Source organism: Oncorhynchus mykiss, chromosome 9 (assembly GCF_057628025.1).
Source record: "Oncorhynchus mykiss isolate SJ-2025 chromosome 9, ASM5762802v1, whole genome shotgun sequence".
Lineage (NCBI taxonomy): Eukaryota > Metazoa > Chordata > Actinopteri > Salmoniformes > Salmonidae > Oncorhynchus > Oncorhynchus mykiss.
This window is the reverse complement of record NC_143030.1, coordinates 27,743,044-27,759,103: the sequence shown is the minus strand read 5'-3', so window position 1 is coordinate 27,759,103 and position 16,060 is coordinate 27,743,044. Positions and strand designations below refer to the sequence as shown.

General features: G+C 41.3%; 2 protein-coding genes across 2 annotated transcripts in view; one reads left to right on the top strand and one right to left on the bottom strand.

The window, feature by feature from the left end:
* The window catches only part of LOC110531785 (phospholipase A-2-activating protein), a 22,800-nt gene extending 15,684 nt beyond the window's left edge, over positions 1–7,116 (bottom strand). The window contains exons 1-7 of the mRNA XM_021615206.3: positions 6,675–7,116; positions 5,934–6,127; positions 5,553–5,653; positions 5,257–5,377; positions 4,542–4,709; positions 2,504–2,639; positions 2,099–2,268 (exon numbers count right to left, since the gene is read on the bottom strand). Coding sequence (XP_021470881.2) covers positions 2,099–2,268; positions 2,504–2,639; positions 4,542–4,709; positions 5,257–5,377; positions 5,553–5,653; positions 5,934–6,127; positions 6,675–6,823 — 1,039 coding nt within the window. The 5' untranslated portion in view covers positions 6,824–7,116. The remainder of the gene's footprint in view (positions 1–2,098; positions 2,269–2,503; positions 2,640–4,541; positions 4,710–5,256; positions 5,378–5,552; positions 5,654–5,933; positions 6,128–6,674) is intronic.
* On the top strand, positions 7,112–16,060 carry LOC110531784 (palmitoyltransferase ZDHHC21). Its single transcript, XM_021615205.3, has 8 exons — positions 7,112–7,276; positions 7,794–7,958; positions 8,045–8,143; positions 8,288–8,399; positions 8,771–8,909; positions 9,278–9,394; positions 12,134–12,177; positions 12,459–16,060. Exons 2-8 carry the CDS (start codon positions 7,805–7,807, stop codon positions 12,601–12,603), a joined length of 810 nt encoding a protein of 269 aa, XP_021470880.1. The 5' UTR covers positions 7,112–7,276; positions 7,794–7,804; the 3' UTR covers positions 12,604–16,060.

Sequence of the window (16,060 nt, the reverse complement as noted above, 5' to 3'; positions counted from 1 at the left end):
CTTCATGTAATTGTCAATAAAAGCCTTTGACACTTATGAAATATTTGTAATTATACTTCAGTATTCCATAGTAACATCTGACAAAAATATTTAAAGACACTGATGCAGCGAACTTTGAAAATAAATATTTGTTTCATTCTCAAAACTTTTGGCCATGACTGTACATTGTAGAGGTCGACTGATTAATTGGAACGGCCGATTAATTAGGGCCGATTTCAAGTTTTCATAACAATCGGAAATCGGTATTTTTGGACACCGATTTTGCAGATTATTATTTTTTTTTTTACACCTTTATTTAATCTTTATTTAACTAGGCAAGTCAGTTAAGAACATTCTTATTTTCAATGACGGCCTTAACTGCCTCCTTCAGGGGCAGAACGACAGATTTTCACCTTGTCAGCTCAGGGAATCCAATCTTGCAACCTTTCAGTTAACTAGTCCAACGCAATAACGACTTGCCTCTTGTTGCACTCCACAAGGAGACTGCCTGTTACGCGAATGCAGTAAGTCAAGGTAAGTTGCTAGCTAGCATTAAACTTATCTTATAAAAAACAATCAATCATAATCACTAGTTAACTACATATGGTTGATGATATTACTAGATATTATCTAGCGTGGCCTGCGTTGCGTATAATCTGACTGATCATACAAGCATACAAGTATCTAAGTATCTGACTGAGCAGTGATCGGCAGAAGCAGGCGCGTAAACATTCATTCAAACAGCAGTTTCGTGCGTTTTGCCAGCAGCTCTTCGTTGTGCGTCAAGCATTGCGCTGTTTATGACTTCAAGCCTTTCAACTCCCGAAATGAGGCTGGTGTAACCGAAGTGAAATGGCTAGCTAGTTGCTCTCGCTGCTTCGAGAGTGGCTGTTGTCGTTGTGTTCCTGGTTCGAGCCCAGGGAGGAGCGAGGAGAGGGACGGAAGCTATACTGTTACACTGGCAATACTAAAGTGCCTATAAGAACATCCAATAGTCAAAGGTTAATGAAATACAAATGGTATAGAGGGAAATAGTCCTACAATTTCTATAATAACTACAACCTAAAACTTCTTACCTGGGAATATTGAAGACTCTGAAACGTTAGCTTTCTTACATAGCACATATTGCACTTTTACTTTCTTCTCCAACACTTTGTTTTTGCATTATTTAAACCAAATTGAACATGTTTCATTATTTACTTGAGGCTAAATTGATTTTATTGATGTATTATATTAAGTTAAAATATATTTTAAAAAATATATTTAAAAAATAAAAATTGGCCGATTAATTGGTATCTGCGGTTTGGTCCTCCAATAATCGGTATCGGCGTTGAAAAATCATAATTGGTCGACCTCTAGTACATGGAGCTCCAAAAGTATTGGGACAGTGACACATTTGGTTTTTGTTATGGCTCTCTACTCCAGAACTTTGGATTTGGCACAAATATCATAACCTCCCCCCCCAAAAAATGCTACCCTCCCCTGTTACTGTAATGGCAAGAGGTTACCATGTCTTGGGGGTATGATCTAAAATGCTAACCTGCCCTGTTATTGTAATGCTGAGAGGTTAGCATGTCTTGGGCATCTAACTTTCTCACTCATCATTATTCACAATTAATTCAGGACTATCCATAATCATGGTAGCATCCACATTAATGTATTAGTGTTTAAAAAAAATATTATATCCTTATTCACAATAACAGTGACTCCAAAATGACAATACATTATTTACCATTCATTTCACAAAATAATCTGAAACACAACCAAAACAAACAGCTAATGCAGCCAACAAGTTTGTAGAGTCACAAGCTTGATGTAATCATTGCATGTTAGGAATATGGGACCAAATACTAAACGTAGAACTACTTTAATACACAGGTGAATTTGTCCCAATATTGGGAGGACTATGTACAAAAAGTGCTGTAATTTCTAAACAGTTAACCTGATGTGGATGAAATTAAAGCTGACAGTCTGCACTTCAACCTCATTGTCATTGTATAATTTCAATGTACAGAGCCAAAACAACAACACATTTGTCACTGTCCCAATACCGTTGGAGCTCACTGTATATAGTGGAATGGAAAAATATAATAGAACATGCAGATACAAATTAATTTACCAGGCTCCTCGAGGTGCTCCCTTCCTGGAAGATCCTCCATCTTGATGTCCCCCAGGTCCCCTGTCTTGGGGTCGATGGTGGTCTTGGAGAGCTCATCCTCGAAGGCCTGGAGGTCCTGGGGGCTAGCCATACGATCTTCCACCTCAGTGAACACTCTGATGAGGCCGTCACTGTAAGGCAAATAACACGACCGGTGACACAAAAGCAAGGTCATATCAGAAATATCCATCTCACCTCACTTCCAACTATGTTTACCCTCTGTGTGAAGCTAAAAGGAGGGAGGGGGCATCATGATATTGTATGAGCATACACCAAAGAGAAGATTATTGTATTTGTTTTATCATTTCGGTGGAGTAGCAGTATTGGTGCCCATATGCCACAAAATAAATAGACAGTGGGGTTTACCTGGCGCCCACAGCTATATCCCCGTTAGGCAGGATGCAACAGCACCACACGGACTGGGCTGGGAGACGGATGGTCTGTTGGCAGTCGCCCTGCTTCCATATCCTCAAGGTCCGGTCCTCTCCTGTGCTTACGAAATCTGAGAAGGGAGGGGAGCACCAACCAATTGTCTAGAAAAATGTCTGACGGAAACGTCAACACGGTAAATGTGCAGAGATAATACACTGCTCAAAAAATAAAAGGGAACACTTAAACAACACAATGTAACTCCAAGTCAATCACACTTTTGTGAAATCAAACTGTCCATTTAGGAAGCAACACTGATTGACAATAAATGTCACATGCTGTTGTGCAAATGGAATAGACAACAGGTGGAAATTATAGGCAGTTAGCAAGACACCCCCAATAAAGGAGTGGTTCTGCAGGTGGTGACCACAGACCACTTCTCAGTTCCTATGCTTCCTGGCTGTTGTTTTGGTCAATTTTGAATGCTGGCGGTGCTTTCACTCTAGTGGTAGCATGAGACAGAGTCTACAACCCACACAAGTGGCTCAGGTAGTGCAGCTCATCCAGGAGGGCACATCAATGCGAGCTGTGGCAAGAAGGTTTGCTGTGTCTGTCAGCGTAGTGTCCAGAGCATGGAGGCGCTACCAGGAGACAGGCCAGTACATCAGGAGACGTGGAGGAGGCCGTAGGAGGGCAACAACCCAGCAGCAGGACCACTACCTCCGCCTTTGTGCAAGGAGGAGCACTGCCAGAGCCCTGCAAATTGACCTCCAACAGGCCACAAATGTGCATGTGTCTGCTCAAACGGTCAGAAACAGACTCCATGAGGGTGGTATGAGGGCCCGAAGTCCACAGGTGGGGGTTGTGCTTACAGTCCAACACCGTGCAGGACGTTTGGCATTTGCCAGAGAACACCAAGATTGGCAAATTCGCTACTGGCGCCCTGTGCTCTTCACAGATGAAAGCATGTTCACACTGAGCACGTGACAGAGTCTGGAGACGCCGCGGAGAACGTTCTGCTGCCTGCAACATCCTCCAGCATGACCGGTTTGGCGGTGGGTCAGTCATGGTGTGGGGTGGCATTTCTTTGGGGGGCTGCACAGCCCTCCATGTGCTCGCCAGAGGTAGCCTGACAGCCATTAGGTACTGAGATGAGATCCTCAGACCCCTTGTGAGACCATATGCTGGTGCGGTTGGCCCTGGGTTCCTCCTAATGCAAGACAATGCTAGACCTCATGTGGCTGGAGTGTGTCAGCAGTTCCTGCAAGAGGAAGGCATTGATGCTATGGACTGGCCCGCCCGTTCCCCAGACCTGAATCCAATTGAGCACATCATGTCTCGCTCCATCCACCAACGCCACGTTGCACCACAGACTGTCCAGGAGTTGGCAGATGCTTTAGTCCAGGTCTGGGAGGAGAACCCTCAGGAGACCATCCGCCACCTCGTCAGGAGCATGCCCAGGCGTTGTAGGGAGGTCATACAGGAACGTGGAGGCCACACACACACTACTGAGCCTCATTTTGACTTGTTTTAAGGACATTACATCAAAGTTGGATCAGCCTGTAGTGTGGTTTTCCACTTTAATTTTGAGTGTCACTCCAAATCCAGACGTCCATGGGTTGATAAATTTGATTTCCATTGATAATTTGTGTGCGATTGTGTTGTCAGCACATTCAACTATGTAAAGAAAAAAGTATTTAATAAGAATATTTCATTCATTCAGATCTAGGATGTGTTATTTTAGTGTTCCCTTTATTTTTTTGAGCAGTGTATTTTGTGTGCAGGAGTTATCTTTTCGACTATGAATCACAAAAAAAGACAAGCAGCCAATAACAATACAAAAGGTTCTGTTAACTATTTCCAAATTATACACAACTACATTTAAGTAGGAGTAGATCAGCCTATAGATTACAATACACCAGGACGGATAACTAAAACTATGAATCACCAACAGATTGTCACACTTTCCTAGGGCATAGTGGTTCCACAAACAGGGCACTAGTAGATTCTCAGGGTTCAGTCGTCCATACTGTACCTTGTCCATTGGGGAAAACGGCCAGGCTGTAGATGTAGTTGGTATGGCTGTAGTACACTTGCACACATTCTCCAGTCACTAGCCATCTCCTGATAGTGGCGTCGTTGCTACAGGAGAAGAATTCCAGGTCGCTGACCACCGCTAGCCCCCTGACACAGTCCTCATGACCTGGGATAGACAAGGACATTTAGTGATGTCTGGCCCCAGAACTGCCGCAATATTTATAGGGGGCAACGTGGGTAGTGGGTGTGTGATGAAAAATGTTATGTTTGTGCTTTTCTAATAACACATTTCTGTGTTCATGCAAGTGCCTGATTGAACATGCCTGGGAGGAACCCTCACTATAAGTATCTGCAATTTGGCAGTATGCCCAGAGCATTGTTTTGAGAACGGAAAGGGATATCTCAGTTTGAAGGTCTCGGAGCTTGGAGAGAAGAAGCCTTGCGAGGTATTGGTCGGTCACATGCATGAACCAAACATTAGTGATGAATTAATGATGAATAAGCTAAATCATGCAAATATAACTTGTGTGTGTAAGCAGTATATGAGATATCTAACAGAACTGCCGTGACGGAGGTCGCTTCAGACCGGTACTTTATGTATCTAAGTTTGACTGCGACCTCTCCAGTTTGCTGTTAATAAATAATGATTCATTTAAGATTGACATCGAGTGTCCCTGTGTAGAATTTCCACGACAGGTGCATTAATCTCTCACCTGTAAACGTCTTCTCACAACGTCCAGCCTTCCACAGCTTGATGGTCTTGTCAGCTGATCCAGACAGCATGAGGCCTTGTTCAGGTAATATGACCACCGCCCACACTGCTGCTGTGTGTCCCTACAATACAAAGAGCACAATTTACCATGGTCACTCACCTGGGTTGTGTTTAGCAGGGAGAAAACTATTTCAGATTTATCCAATTAGAACAGATTTTCATTTTATGTTGCAAAATGTTTTGCTACTGAACATGACCCAGATAAAAAATTCTATAGACAAATCTCAGATACTTTACCTGTAAGGTCATCATGCACTTCTCGTTGAGCCAGACTTTTGCTGTGGTGTCCCAAGAGCCACTCAGTAGTGTTCCAAACTTCCCAGAGGACAGTGCACACACTGTGGACATACGTAACATGGACAGTTTCTACTTATAAACAACGAAAGCGTCATCAGACCAAGTTGGTATTGTAAGTAGCCAAGTTGAGTTAGTTGTTCCACAATGATGCATTACATTTACATTTCAATCAATTAGCAGACACTCTTATACAGAGCACTTACAGGAGAAATTAGGATTAAGTGCCTTGCTCAAGGCATATCAACAGATTTTTTTTCACTTAGTTGGCTCGATACTGGCCACACGCTCTTCTTACCTGCATCAACAGTATATCAACTATACCTGTGTTTTTGTGTCCCTTGAGTGTGAACAATGGTTGTGGTTGGTCCAGTGTGAAAACACAGATGTTGTGGTCGTTTCCACCTGTGGCTATGAGTCCCCGAGGATACGTGTCGCTGGGAGCGATTATGCATACACAGGATACAAAGTTCTCATGGCCTGTCATACAATGCATTTCTGTGAAACCCCTGTCTGGGCTGTAGAGAGAATAGCGACACAGAACATATACTATTTTAAGTTAAACTTGATTACATTGAAAACACAGAGCAGGACAACAGCAACAATGTGCTTTCAAATCTAGTCATTCTGAACAGTCTGGCTTCTTTCAGTGACTAGATTTATATAAAAGCTTACCGTTAGCTATAAAACGAATTGCCATATGGCCTAGAGAAACCTTGTGCACATATATTATCATTCAAAGTTTAGAAAGCTTGTGTCACGTTTTTGTCCCGTACAGTTTGTGTGGCAATGCTATTAATGGGGGGGAAATATCAGAAGTGAAACCACACGTCCAGACCATAGTGTGGTTTGGTTGCACATTTCAGTTGAGTGAATGACAACGCTAATTATGTTAGCTAGCTAGTATGCTTTAGTAGACTTGTTGGTTTGCCTTGAAATTATGGTATATTGAGAGGGGCATCGATATGTGTGTCTAAGGGTTGCTAAATGATTCTCTTTACAACATTAAAATGGTAAGACAAACATAGTCATTTGAGCTAAGCTAAATTAGCTAACTAGCGGTACCTTGAGTTTGGTACCCAGACCCTTCCGGTTCGGTCTCTGGAAACAGACGTAAAGGCTCCGTCAGGGAAAAAAGCAGCTGCAAGACCTCTAACATCCATTTCATGGCCAGGTATGGAGCAGCTTAGTTTATATGAGTTAGGTGATGCCATTGTATCACCAATATCACAATGTTGTAATCGTAACTTCTAAAGAGAAAAGAGGCACGCACCCCTTGTCAAGAAGAAATCGTCCGGTTAAGTAAAGCGGAAGTAGTAAGGAAAATTAACCTTGACCTCAGATCGCATGCTGGGACAATTACATTTATTTTGTTGTAATTATATATACATATTAGATAAATCATACAAATAACACTACCAGAATAATATTTTATTTGGCTTACAAAAAAATACATTATACAAAAAAGTTCGAACGCACCTCCAGTAGGTGGCAGCAGGACTAATCTTTCTGACAGCAAATCAAAACACAGTCACAGAATATTTCATTTGCGGCATCTCCACGGAAGTACTCACTAAGAACTGAACCGGTGGACTCATTGGAAAAGACAGTACTAATAAGTGGGGTATCCCTCTGAATTTTAGGAATACATATCCCCAGCTTGACGTGTAGGTGGAGTAACTAAAGTCATGTGATTGCTAGCTACATTTTGATCTGTTACTGCTAGCTATTTACAAAGACCAAGCCCGTGCGTAGCTAGCTAGCTACCTGTCAGACAAGCTCGCCAGTAATCAATATATTTTTCATGTGTCTACTGTCTACCTTGTATGCTTGACATGGTCTACTTTCAGAAAATATGTAGCTAGCTAGTAAAGTGTCAGTATGTTAAGGTACAATCAGAATGTATTACATTATTGTGTGTGTGTGTGTCATAATGTGATTTATTGGTGGGGGTGCACACTAACATATCATCATTGGTTCATGATGTACACAGGCATCCAATAAGAATCAGACGAGTATGAGAAAGTGAGATAAAGTTGACTATGAGCTCAATTTTTATTGAGTTAGACCTTCACAGGTGCAACCTAACCTATTGATTAACACTGATCATAAGCTGCCAATGGGCATATCCATATCTTTTTCTCCAGGGAAGGTTATGATACTTCGTCTCTCTGTGTCCCCAAGTCACAGGAACCATGAAGCTTCGGCTGCACTTTGTGGTGGACCCCATGGGCTGGTTCTGCATCAGTGTGGTGTTTGCCATCTGGCTCTACAACTCCTTCTTCGTCCCCAAGTTGGTGCTGCTGCCACATTTCTATGAGGGTCATATCCACTGGGCCTTGGTTGTCGGTGAGTATCAATCCCACAGACCAGGAGTTATTTCTGAATAATCAAAGACTTTTACTGCTATAGTCATCCTGTTCCTCTACTCCTAGGTTACTACTTAGCATCAGCCTTCTGTATGGCAGCACTTTTTAGAGCTTCTACAGCCGACCCTGGCAGACTCCCAACCGAACCCCACATCCCTCACTCAGGTAATGTGGCATTCCACAGCCTCTCCCTCTGTGTCATGAATAAAGATAGAAGATCCGCTGATATAAGGTTTTTTATAGGACAAAAGTATATCATTTGACATGGTCAGTCATGACATGGAGACCTTTTTTGTTACTTTGTTTCAGAGCGAGAGCAGTGGGAAATGTGTAGCAAGTGCAACATGATGAGACCGAAAAGGTCCCACCACTGCAGTCGTTGTGGCCATTGTGTACGTAGAATGGACCACCACTGTCCATGGTAAAGGCTTCAGACACTTCTATCACTCCCCTAGGAGATTCAGCTATACAGGGCAGCTCTTTGTGGTTGGAAATGTTGCATTTTGTGTAGCATTCAAAGAGCTGATGGTGATATTGTCTTTCCTCGAACTGGCCAAGAGAGGGGGCCGCCTGTACAGTATTTACACCCTACACTGCACCTCTTCTCTAGCAGCACCCCCAGGATTGCCATTTGCCACATTGCTAAAAGAAATAGACAGTTAATTGAACGGTTTATGCCTAAAAAAAATGTTTATCCTCTTAGGAAAATCTGCTTGATATTTGACTAGCTTGAAACTAGGCCTATGAGCAGTCCTGTAAAATATATAATTTCTCCCTCTTGTCTCCTGGCAGGATCAATAATTGTGTAGGGGAGGACAACCACTGGCTCTTTTTGCAGCTCTGTTTTTACACACAGGTCCTCAGTTTGTTCACCCTGGCTCTGGACTTCTGCCAGTACTATTACTTCCAGTCCTTAACAACATTGGACCAGGTAAAGTCAATAATGAAAAGTGAGGCCTTATCAACATCGAACTAGCATTAATTCAAGGAATGAATCACCGGACAGAACCCTACATGGTTTGAATCATGACTTGGTTCTATTTGGTAAAAGCGATCACAAGGAAGCATTTCGTCAGAGTTTTTGATTACGTCCTAAGTCAAGATGTGACTTATTTCCTTGGAAAGTATGGTATCAAGCTCTCACAGATCCCTGTCTGTTAGACACATAAAAAGCACTCTCCCGTCTGTTTTGATGATTCATATTTGAATGGGGATGGTATGCTGAATGTATGGAAGGTGGACGGGGGTATGTGCATGGTGCTGTGAAGTTGACTTTGGCCTCTTCTGGTTCTCTCATAGGAGGCATTTACTGCGCGTCACGAGCTTGCCCTGATACGAGTGTCTGCGATCATGGGTCTGGTGATGTTCGGAGGCATGAGCAGCCTCTTCTACACTCAGCTGGCTGGCATCCTGACAGTGAGTTAAATCTCTCTCCTGTCTCTCATTACAGATTGTGGTCAGAAAATTGTGGTCAAGTAAATATCAAAGTTGTTGTTGTACAGTGCGTTCGGAAAGTGTTCAGACCCCTTCCCTTTTTCCACATTTTGTTACGTAACATCCTTATTCTAAAATTGATTACTTAGATTTTTTTCCCCCCTCATCAATCTACACACAATATCCCATAATGACTAAACAAAAACATGTTTTTAGACATTTTTGCAAATGCATATATAAAAAACAGAAATATCACATTTACATTATTATTCAGACCCTTTACTCAGTACTTTGTTGAAGCACCTTTGGCAGCAATTACAGCCTTGAGTCTTCTTGGGTATGACGCTACAAGCTTGGCACGCCTGTATTTGGGGAGTTTCTCCCATTCTTCTCTGCAGATCTCACCAACTCTGTCGAGTTGGATGGGGAGTGTCACTGCACAGCTATTTTCAGGTCTCTCCAGAGATGTTCGATCGGGTTCAAGTCCGGGCTCTAACTGGGCCACTCAAGGACATTCAAGGACTTGTCCCGAAGACACTTATGCATTGTCTTGGCTGTGTGCTTAGGATCGTTTTCCTGTTGGAAGGTGAGCCTTCGCCCCAGTCTGAGGTCCTGAGCACTCTGGAGCAGGTTTTCATCAAGGACCTCTCTGTACTTTGCTCTGTTCATCTTTCCCTCAATCTTGACTAGTCTCCCAGTCCCTGCTGCTGAAAAGCATCCCCACAGCATGATGCTGCCACCACCATGCTTCACCGTAGGGGTGGTAATGGTGATGAGCAGGGCCTGATTTCTTCCTGATGTGATGCTTGGCATTCAGGTCAAAGAGTTCTCTTGGTTTCATCAGACCAGAAAATCTTGTTTCTCATGTTCTGAGAGTCCTTTAGCTGCCTTTTCCAAGCGGGCTGTCATGTGCCTTAACCTGAGGAGTGGCTTCCGTCTGGCCACTCTACCATAAAGGCCTGATTGGAGGAGCGCTGCAGACATGGTTGTCCTTCTGGAAGGTTCTCCCATCTCCACAGAGGAACTCTGGAGCTCTGTCAGTGACCATCGGGTTCTTGGTCATCTCCCTGACCCCCCTTCTCCTCCGATTGCTCAGCTCTAAGAAGAGTGTTGGTGGTTCCAAACTCCTTCCATATAAGAATGATGGAGGCCACTGTGTTCTTGGGGACCTTCAATGCTGCAGAAATGTTTTGGTGCCCTTCCCCAGATCTGTGCCTTGACACAATCCTGTCTCGGCGCTCTACGGACAGTTCCTTTGACCTCATGGCTTGGTTTTTGCTCTGACATGCACTTTCAACTGTGGGACCTTTATATAGACAGGTGTGTGCCTTTCCAAATCATGTCCAATCAATTGAAATTACCACAGGTGGACTCCAATAAAGTTGTAGTAACATCTCAAGGATGATCAGTGGAAACAGGATGCCTCTGAGCTCAATTTCGAGTCTCATAGCAAAGGGTCTGAATACTTATGTAAATAAGGTATTTCTGTTGTTATTTTATAACTTCGAAAACATTTCTAAAAACCTGTTTTCACTTTGTCATTATGGGATATTGTGTGTACATTGATGAGGGGGGGGGGGGGCGGGACGATTTAATCCATTTTAGAATAAGAATGTAACATAACAAAATGTGGAAAATGTGAAGGGGTCTGAATACTTTCCGAATGCACTGTATGTCAAAGTAGCACGTTAGACACTGTTTACTGATTGACGTATGCCATTCGGCCTCAGTGCTGTTCCTTGGGTATGTGACTAGTGTATCCACACTCAGACCAGATTTTTACCTATTGCTCTCAAAGTAGTTGGAATATTAGGATGTGTTTGTAAACTTTTCTGTGTCCTTGGCTGTCATGACCTAGATGAGCCCTCACCTTTAACCTCTGTGAGTGGATTGACAGGATGTAATGAACCAACACCAAGGTGCAATAGACTTAAAAGCTTAAATGTGAGCCCAGCTGAGTAAAACCATCTGGACTGCTAAGCCATTAATGTCCCTGTAGGTAAACACGGGTCCTTCTCGCAGCTTAGGAAGGCCTAGTTAGTCCAATACTCACTCGTCTTGTTGTTGCACAGACCTGTGAACAGGCTTAGTAAAAGATTTGCTGATTGGCCAAAGCCCTACACCTCCCAAGTCTCAATGTATGGATGTACGCCACCAGAAACTATTGGCTATTTTAATACAACAAAACATATGGTAAGGAGGAAGGGCAATGGCAGGAGGTTGGTCAGTTGCTTGTTATTAACCGAGAAAGCAACCTAACAGGAATAAGATGATAACAATATGTTACAAATGTACAGTAAACGCAGAGTCATGTGATAGTTAGCTGTTTTGATTGTTGATTAAACAGATGGAGGTCCTTTTCAGAAAACATCTTGACTTTGGAAACCTTTGGAAATCCGCACAGGTGGGCAGGTGCATTAATGCAGCGTTGTTAGGGTTTGGCCGGGGTAAACCATCATTGTAAATAAGAATTTGTTCCTTATTGACTTGCCTAAGTTAAAGAAAGTTGATTTTTTTAAAATTACGTCTCATTTGTATTTGGTGTGTTTTCTGTTTGATGAATCGCTTTGTGTGTAAGGCCTCCACTTGAAGAGGTTTGCCTGGCTAAGTACATCCTGTTAATTAATGCAAATAAATGTTCCAGGGCAGTCTGTGATCATGCAAACTACTCAAATATGTTAACTGTTTAAACTATTTCCCTCTTGTGTGACCCTCTAACAGGACACCACCACCATTGAGAAAATGGCTAACTTCTCAAATAAAATGTAAGTACCATGGGTTTGCTCCTTTGTGCTGCCTTTGATACAAGCGACAATAAAATCCTCTTAGTACTTGCAGACTTTGTTGGGCTCTGTGGACAGCCTCTTCAGTTTCATGTTTTACTGATCTGGATGGAAACAATTTGTCCAGCCTGCTAGTTGACAAATCATCTCAGTACTATTTCGTTGAATTTGGTGTTCCACAAGTGTTGGGACCTCTGTTTTTCTCTTAGGGACCATTCGGACTTGCATGCTTATGCACATCATTTTTCCTTTTTCTTTCACAGAGGCGGGGCTGGTGGTGGGTCAAAGGAATCATGGCAGCGGACTCTGGCTGAGGTGTTTGGCACCACCTGGAAAGTCCTGTGGTTCATCCCGTTGAGGAGCAGGCAACCGCTGACCTTTCCCCACCACTTCCGCACTCACGTGTAGATAAGTGAAGGAGCGCTGTCCCACTTCGAACCAGACGATAGGCTGCCATCTCTGACAGAGAATACACTGTGCACACATTCGGCACCCCCCCCCCCGCCTGCCTTCACCTCCCTGTTTTGTGCCATCTAAGCTCGGTGGTAGTCTTGGTTGGCCAGTGGATACACACAGTCTTTTTGTCTTTCTCTCTAGGAGTAGGATTGACAGTGCCTGAACTGGATCACAAACTCGAGTACATGTTACCAAGTGCAACCTAGTCCCCTTTCTAATCATTACTAGGGGCTCCATTGTGCTCTATTGTCCCATTGCGGAAACCACTTTAAAGGGAAATTGCTTTTGAGAGAAACTCAAAAGGAAATCACTAAGAACCTCAAGTTGATTGTAGGACCATGTAGACCTTCAAACGACACTAAATATTAACCCTAACTCTGTCCCCAATACACAGCCTAATTTTTCTATAATTTGTGCCATGACACTTTTAGTCAGTCTCCCAAATGGTTTGGATACACGCTTTTTTACAGAAGGCTATATAAGTCATTATTTTGGGAAGAAGTTGGCAAGTTGGTTTATGGGTTGCTATATTGTAAAGCAGTACCATGATTTAACTGCATTCCATAAGTATATGGTTCAAGGGTTCCTTTGCTTTACTGTTTACACTAATATTTATTTTAAATATTTTTTAAAAGATGCTCCTACCACTAGTAACACCTTAATATTAACTACATAGTAACCAACCATGAGTTATTTTCCATTCACAGCGGTAATGTCTTGTGTTCCACTTTCATTACTATCAATTAGACAACATTTCCACAGAAGTGCTGAACTTTCACAGATATCCAGGATTAGAAACATCTCACAATGCTAGAAAGTCATCTGTTATAAAACACTATGTTTGCTTGAGACTTTTTCAAACCTCTACACTGCCTATTGCCAAATTATTTAACCTTACCAATGAAGATGATTTGAAAAATGTCCCAATGGAGAGTCACAGTGAAACAAGTGGATTGTATCAACATTTATTTCCAGCTATACCAAATACTTGTATTTATATCTATCTGCTGTTGTACACTTGGCTGTAACATTGTGCAAATGCACTGATATATTACCTCTATATTCTTTTGTACACATTCCACATTTTTTCAACATACATATGCTGTAGAAATCTTTGACGAATTACTCCTCTTTTAATCTTTTAACATTTTTATTTCAATGTTCTCATCACTTGTTGAGTTGATCATTTTTTATGTATTGAATGTATGATGATAACGTTGTCTCCTGTACCTAATGTAAGACCCAGTGGAGTCTCAGAACACTGTACATGTAAGTGAGTAGGCACCGATTGATGTTGATTTGTTCTTATGTTGAATGTGGGGACGGCTGCTGTAAATTGTCTGTCATATTTCTAGTTTCTCCTTTTCTGTAGCTTGATTGGTCGTAAATGGTAGTGGACGCTGGAATCTTTTTTGTTGTTGTAATAACAATAGGGTCTTTAATTTGAATTTCCTGGTTGACATTGTAGTATGTTTTCTACTCTTTACTTCATCATATAAGATGCATCATATATGGGGAATGTTAATGTTACAATAATGAAAAATACATGTTTTTCGTTTAGACTTGAAATATTTGTCAATGGCACGTCACCAATAGGAGTGCCACCAACTGTCTTAAACCATGTACAATTTTTGTTTTTTAACACTACATCAACTGTAAGTCTAAAAAGGACCCTGGTGAGGAACTGTATGCTCATTACATCAACTGGTGTCCCACAGGGCTTGATGCTAGGTCCCCTGCTGTTCCCATGTGTGTCTTCTACACTCCCCAACCCTCCCCTACTTAAACGTTATCTCTCTCCTAACTTCATCACTTGTGATGGATCCTCCATTGTCTTATGACACTATATAATGTAATGTACCACTTCCTCTGTAATCATTCAACTTCGTGCTACTGAAATCTGCACTTTATTACATCCCATGATCTTAGAATTTAGCACTTTTTTATTTTAGTAAGGAATTTGCCATTAACCTTTGCCATAGCATTAACATAGGTATTTTTTAGTTGGTTGTTTAGCCCCCTTATTATAATTAACTTTTAATAAGTGGCTCTAGATAAGTGTCTATGCTAAATTACAAATGTACTAGGAAGGAGAGTCCACATATACAGATGTAGGATCTTAATTTGAGCCAGTTTGCACGAACAATTATCCTGCAACAACAGGACGTGAATTATTATGTGGATTATAATGAATTGACGTTTTGTTGAATTGATACATTTTTCATAAGGAAAAATCAGGTCTGAAATGTCAAAGTGGAAATTACAAATTTCAGAAGCCTTTTTAAACCTCAAATACAATTGCCTCCATTACAGGAAAGTTCTCCTGCAACTGGGTAATCAAATTAAGATTCTACATCTGTATTGAGTCTTGTAGTTGCGGCATACGTCTTTAAAAAATTGAATCTAATGTAATCGACACGTGATTCATGCATGTTCAGGTTAAATGACCTGTTGTTTACATATTTATTTTTACATATAAGAGCACCAATATTTTACAGTTAGAGATTTCAGCTTGAAATACCAATGTTGTGCTGACTCATGCATTTGGCTAAATGATTCTCGTTAGGCCTTTTTGCTGCAACAACTTTTCTTTCTCAATGTAATTAAGAAGAATGCATATATACAGTAGATCATAAATGTGTTGTGCATATATCATACATCATATATTCCTGACTGTTGTGTAATGAATTGGGCTCCAACCTGACATCAAGACTGACTTGAGGATGCATGAGAATGTATAGAGGCTTGAAGCTTAAGACTCTTTTGTCCTCAAGATGTTGCAATAAGATGGAATTGAATTTCATTGAGTTCAATTGAAATGTATCTCCATAACTTAAATATAATGTAGACGTCCGTATACTCAACATAATATATATTTAAAGGGAATGTCTCTTAAGATGTTGGTATGCCTCACATACATTGCCTCGCATATACATGCATTTCAAATAGCCACCTACATTTGACATTACCTACAAACCATTACTGTTTTTTATTGTACCCATGATACCTATATTCTGAAAATTCTAATATTTAGTTAACTTACAGATAGATTAAGGTATGGCATAAGGAATGGAACATCAGTTTGGGCCTAATATTGTCCATTTGAGAATCAATTTCAGGGAAATATTTTGATCTAAAAAGTGTTTTTAACTGATGCAAGTAAAGGAATTTATTAATGACTTGAAATTCAGTTTGAGCTTTTAAAAAATTGTTCAGTTCAAATCTGTTTTGGGAAGACCGAATTTAAAGTTAATGTCATACATGTTGGTTATTTTCTGTGTCTCAGGTTATAATTATATTCATTTTCTTTGACAATTAAGAAAACACCCATTGTTTTAATCATGAGAATATGAATGCTGCCAATACACATGATTATTTACTAAATAAAGGCTGTAACTAAGTTCTTAAA